The sequence below is a fragment of the Geospiza fortis genome, unplaced genomic scaffold, assembly GCF_000277835.1.
Source record: "Geospiza fortis unplaced genomic scaffold, GeoFor_1.0 scaffold180, whole genome shotgun sequence".
In the NCBI taxonomy this organism is placed as follows: Eukaryota; Metazoa; Chordata; class Aves; order Passeriformes; family Thraupidae; genus Geospiza; species Geospiza fortis.
The window spans coordinates 1,604,963-1,610,283 of NW_005054452.1; the positions used below are offsets into that span (position 1 = coordinate 1,604,963).

Sequence of the window (5,321 nt, forward strand, 5' to 3'; positions counted from 1 at the left end):
GTCAGTCACGATATTCGGCGTAGTGCAGTGCTTGGCAGATTCAGTTTAGATGTAATGTAATATAATATTATATTATATATATAAAATATGTTATTTTATATATTATAGATATTATTCTATATATTCTATATATTCTATATAATATAGTATATAATATTATATTATATATGATGTAATATATATAATGTAATATTATATATAATGTATATTATATATATAATGTAATATAATATAATACAGTATAATAAAGTAATTAATTAGCCTTCCAATAGGATGGAGTCCTCCTCAACCTTATTCCCTGCCAGGGGGTGGTCATCTTGTTTCTATAGCATTACCCATCCATTATAGTTACTATAAGGTTACTATCCATGCATTATAGTTACTGTAATGGGTAGTTACCATAATGTTACTATCCATCCATTATAGTTACTCTAATGTTACTGTCCATGCATTATGGTTACTATAATGTTACTATCCATGCATTGCAGTTACTATAATGTTACTATCCATCCATTATCCGTCTGTAACACCTGGGTGTCCTTGCAGAGCCCCAGAGCATGCCCCTGCTCGCCCGCTCGCCCAGCACCAACCGCAAGTACCCCCCGCTGCCCGTGGACAAGCTGGAGGAGGAGATCAATCGCCGCATGGCCGATGACAACAAGCTCTTCAGGGAGGAGTTCAATGTGAGTGCCTCTGCTGCCCTCAGGGTTGGATTTAGGGTCTGCTTCTTGGTTTGGAATGAGAGGTGTGTGCTGAGGAAGGCAGGAGCCCCTCCTGAAATGGGAAATGTAAACCCCCTCCCTCTGAATTATTATAATTTTGAAATTAAGGGGCTGTCAGGCAAAGATATGGGAGTAGGAATAACAGTTCTTTACTAGGGAAGAAAATAAAGATAAAATTAACAATGTAATAAATCAAAACAGCGCTGACAGAGTCGGAGTAGGAGCTGGCATCCTATGTGTCAGGGTGGTGGCACAGCCCCATCCCATGGGGGCTCAGCCCTCCTGCAGTGCCAGCTGTGCTTCTGCTGGAGCAGGGATCCTGCACAAGGGGGGTGTTTTCCTCTGCAGCTCCAGGGCTGCTGGAGATGGGCCTGGTCTTCCTCTTGGAATCCAGTGGAAAAGGCAGCTGCTTCTCTGGGAATGCAGGGGAAAGGCTGATCTGGTGTCCCAGAATCTCAGATTGTATCCAGGTAGGAATGCTGGGCTCCTCCCCTGGGCGGAGCATCTCCCAATGGGATGATGGAATTTTATCAGCCATGCAGGGACACTCATTGCCCATGAACAAAAGATAATTAATAATTAATGGCCCATGAAAAGAAGAAATATCCTGGAGGGAGGATTGGTTGTGGAAGAGATAAAGAAAACTGCCCAATGAACAGAAGATAACTGCCCCACCTTAAGAGATGGCAAACAGAATGCACACATTGCGTTGCAATCTGGGACAGGGGGTTTCTTAAAGGCTGAGCAGTGGCAGGGCTGATTCTGTCCTTGAATGTGTGACAAACTGCTCACCCTCATGCTCACTGCAGAAAGCAGAGGGTTTCTAGCAAACAGCTCTTCAGAGTTACATTTTCCTGGGTTCAGGAATGTTCCTGGATGTCTTGGGTTCTTCCAGAGCTCCCCTGCTTGCTGATTGCCTCCCAAGCTCTGCCCCCCAGCTCCCAGTCCTCATGGCCTTAAATCCACAACCAACCAAAAGAAAGCTTTGACAGAGAAACAGGAATGAGCCCTCTTATTTCAGTGAGCTGTTAACCCTGAAACACAATGGTGACAGTGTGTGGGACAAAGGCTGGCCTTCAGCTGTGAGGAGTTCAGGCATTGTGCTTGTCCCACAAGGCCAGAGCATTTCTTCAAGGATGGCCACAACCTCTTCTTGACATTGCTGGGCTTTGCAGCTTGTGACAATGGATGTGTTTTGCCTTGTCGATACAAAAAGAATGGAATGGAATGGAATGGAATGGAATGGAATGGAATGGAATGGAATGGAATGGAATAGAATAGAATAGAATAGAATAGAATAGAATAGAATAGAATAGGTTCATTAAGGTTGGAAAAGCCCTCTAAGAGTATAGAGTCCAGCCATTAACGCAGCACTGCCAAGACCACCATTAAGTCATGTCCCCAAGTGCCACATCTACACTTTATTTTTTTTTAACACTTTCAAGGATAGTGACTCTACCACTGCCCTAGGCAGCCTGTGCTGGGGCTTGACAACTCTTTCTGTGAAAATATTTTCCTAAATATCCAATCTAAACCTCCCCTGGCACAACTTAAGATTGTTTCCTCTCCTCCTGTCCCTGTTCCTGGAAGCAGAACCCAAACCCCCCCTGGCTGTCCCCTCCTGTCAGGAGTTGTGCAGAACCACAAGGTCCCCCCTAAGCCTCCTTTTCTCCAGGCTGAGCCCCTTTCCATCCCCCTCAGCTGCTCCTCATCAAACCTGTGCTCTCAACCCAGGTCCAAGCCATGATATGGCACCATGAGAACAAGGAGAAGATAAAAAAAAGCCACTGCACTTTGTCCAGCTGCTACAAAACTTGATCCCTTTCCTGGTCATGCTGTGATGAAACCAAATAGGTGCAATGGATGCCCAGGGAGGGGGATTTTTAGGGTTATAAATACCTGATTGCCCTGGACACTTCCTGCCATCCTGTCAGCTGGAGGAAGGGATGGTGGATACTTCCAGAACATTCTTTGCTGTTCAGAGAGGATGTGGAATAACAGTGCTGGGGAAGCACCTCCTGTGCTCAACTGGGAAACACAGGGACAGTGTCCCCTGTCCCTCCTCCACCAAAGGCCCCCTGGGGCTGCTCCTGCCATCACTGGGTGGGCTGGGGCAGGGGGGCTTAATCAGGTCACAATTAGCAGCACTGTTAATGGGGGAATCTCACAGGAGGCTCCTTGGACAGGAATCAGGGCTGAGCTCGTTGGTGCTGCCAGGTGGATTCGGAGCTGGAGGCTTTGCTGCCACCTCGTGTCCATGGATCAGGAGATTCCAGATCTCTTTCCAAAGGGATTGGCTCTCTCTGGTCCAGCCCAGCTATTTAAATGGTCACTTGAAGAGTTGCTGCTGGGGCGGAGGTGAGGGGTGTTGGTCATGGGGACACGTCCAGAGGGGCAGGATGCTCAGATGTGGCATTTGCCAGCACATTGTTCCTGCTGTGCCATGAAAACCTCGTGGAAAACCATTTTTTTTCTGCCATTTCAGGCTCTCCCAGCGTGTCCCATACAGGCCACGTGTGAAGCTGCTTCCAAGGAGGAGAACAAGGAGAAGAACAGATATGTGAACATTTTGCCCTGTACGTGTCAGAGCTGCTTGGATTGTGGGGGAAACACTCAGGGGTTCCTGCCAGGGCTCCCCATTCCTGGTTTTGGGATGGGCAAGGGCACAGATGAGGGCATTTCACCTCCCAGGTGGGTGTCTGAGTCTGCTTTAGCTTTGGATACCTGTGAGGAGAAGCTCCATGGAGCCAGGAGGCCGTGGAGAGTGAAAGGAATGGGAAATGCCAGAAGGGACAACTCTTGCCTGGTGACATTGGGCAGTGGGCTGGCTTGGGGTGCCCTCAAATATGCACTCTGTAGGAAAAAACTACCTTAGACAAGATCTAGGACCTCTCTGGGTTTAAGCAAGAGGAATTTGGGGGCATAAAGGTGTTTTTGCAGCAGAGCCAGGAGCATGGGCTGCACTCCAGCACCTGGATTCTCACTAGGCCAGGTAGCAGCAGAGTGGAGGGGGTTGTCTTTAATGCAGAGTTTTAATTTCCCTCCAGATGATCATTCCAGGGTTCACCTGACTCCTGTGGAAGGGGTCCCTGACTCCGACTACATCAACGCCTCCTTCATCAATGTGAGTTTTGGGATGTGGAGGGGAAATCCCTGCCAGGAGCAAAACCAAGCAGGCTTTGGAGAGCTCTGGGGAACCAGGAGCTGGGCATTTCTGATCAACAAACAGCTGAAAAATCATAGAATCTTTGAGGTTGCAAAAGCCCTCTAAGAGCCACAAGTCCAAGTATTCCCCCAGCGCTGCCAGGCCACCACTGAACCATGTCCCCAAGTGCCACATCCCCAGGGTTTGAAATCCTTGAAGAGTGTGGCCAGTTGATCATCAGTGCTTCCCAGGGCTGCATGTGGGAAGGGGATGGAGAAGAAATCAAGGGATCCAGCTGAAATGGAAGCAGCATTGTCCTGCTCTGCCCCTGGGAGGAGATGGGTCCTTTGTGGTTGTCACCATGGGGCTCCAACCAGCTGGAAGGGTCATGTGAGAGATGCAGCCACATGAAGCAAAGCAAGACTCAAAAGAGCTTTTTCCTTCCCTTTCCAGTAAATAAAATACACAAAACCAGTGCCTATGAGTTCTACAGCCCCTCTTTTCCAAGGATCAATGCTGATTTTCACGTGATGCTCTGGATGCAGGGTCTGACTGCAGTGGAAGGGCTGTCAGGCTGCCACTCCCTTCACTAGTGCCTTGTGCCAACAAGTGGGGTCATTCCTGCATTATGTGAGCATGGGGAGAGTTTCTGTGGGGAAAACAACCCTTTGCACAAGGATTTTCAATTATTTCAGCCCATCTTTGGAGCAGATTTTCCTCTCAGAGACTGCAGCCCCTTCTCTGCACAAGGGAGAATGAGCAGCAGAGCAGATGCCAGCTCTGTTTGTTCCTTTAGATGCATTTAATGACTCTTGTGTTAGAGAAATATTAATTTCTCCTCCTTTTTCTTCTTTTCTTGCAGGGGTACCAAGAGAAAAACAAATTCATTGCTGCACAAGGTAAATTCTTGACTATTGCCATTGCTCTTTTGGGGGCAGCTGGGCTGGGTCCCTCTGCTCAGTGGAGCTGTGCCCCTCTACCCACAGCACAGCATCTTGCAGAGCTCCCCTGGTCTAAAGGAGGCCTGGCTGCTCCACAGATTGTTCCCAAAATTATTTTCCCAGTCAAAGAGCAGTGCTGGATGTCTTGGTGACAGAGAGAAGTCCTTCCTGTGCAGTCCCATTGCTGGAGGGTGTTACGACCTCTGGAAATTCTGCCAGGGAGCTGCTTAATTAAATCCCCCCAAATCACAGAATCATGGAATGGTTTGGGCTGGAAAGGACCTCAAAACTCATTCCACCCCACTGCCATGGGCAGGGACACCTCCAGCTATCCCAGGTTGCTCCAAGCTCCCTTGAACACTTCCAGGGGTGGGATAGAGAGAAACATCCTTATGGTCTTCAGAAGTCCAAACACATCCCTAAAACCAAAATTCCCACTCAGAGGGTGGGGATCATGTCAGCAACAGGATGTTACCTGCCCATGGGAGTGTTTTGTGTTTCCTCTCTGGACTT

At 48.1% G+C, this 5,321-nt stretch overlaps 1 protein-coding gene across 1 annotated transcript in view; it reads left to right on the forward strand.

The window, feature by feature from the left end:
* PTPRA (protein tyrosine phosphatase receptor type A) overlaps positions 1-5,321 on the forward strand; it is a 97,447-nt gene that overhangs the window by 78,253 nt on the left and 13,873 nt on the right. Inside the window, 4 exon segments of the mRNA XM_005427753.2 lie at positions 547-683; positions 3,208-3,298; positions 3,770-3,846; positions 4,730-4,766. Of these exon segments, the coding sequence (XP_005427810.2) occupies positions 547-683; positions 3,208-3,298; positions 3,770-3,846; positions 4,730-4,766 (342 nt within the window).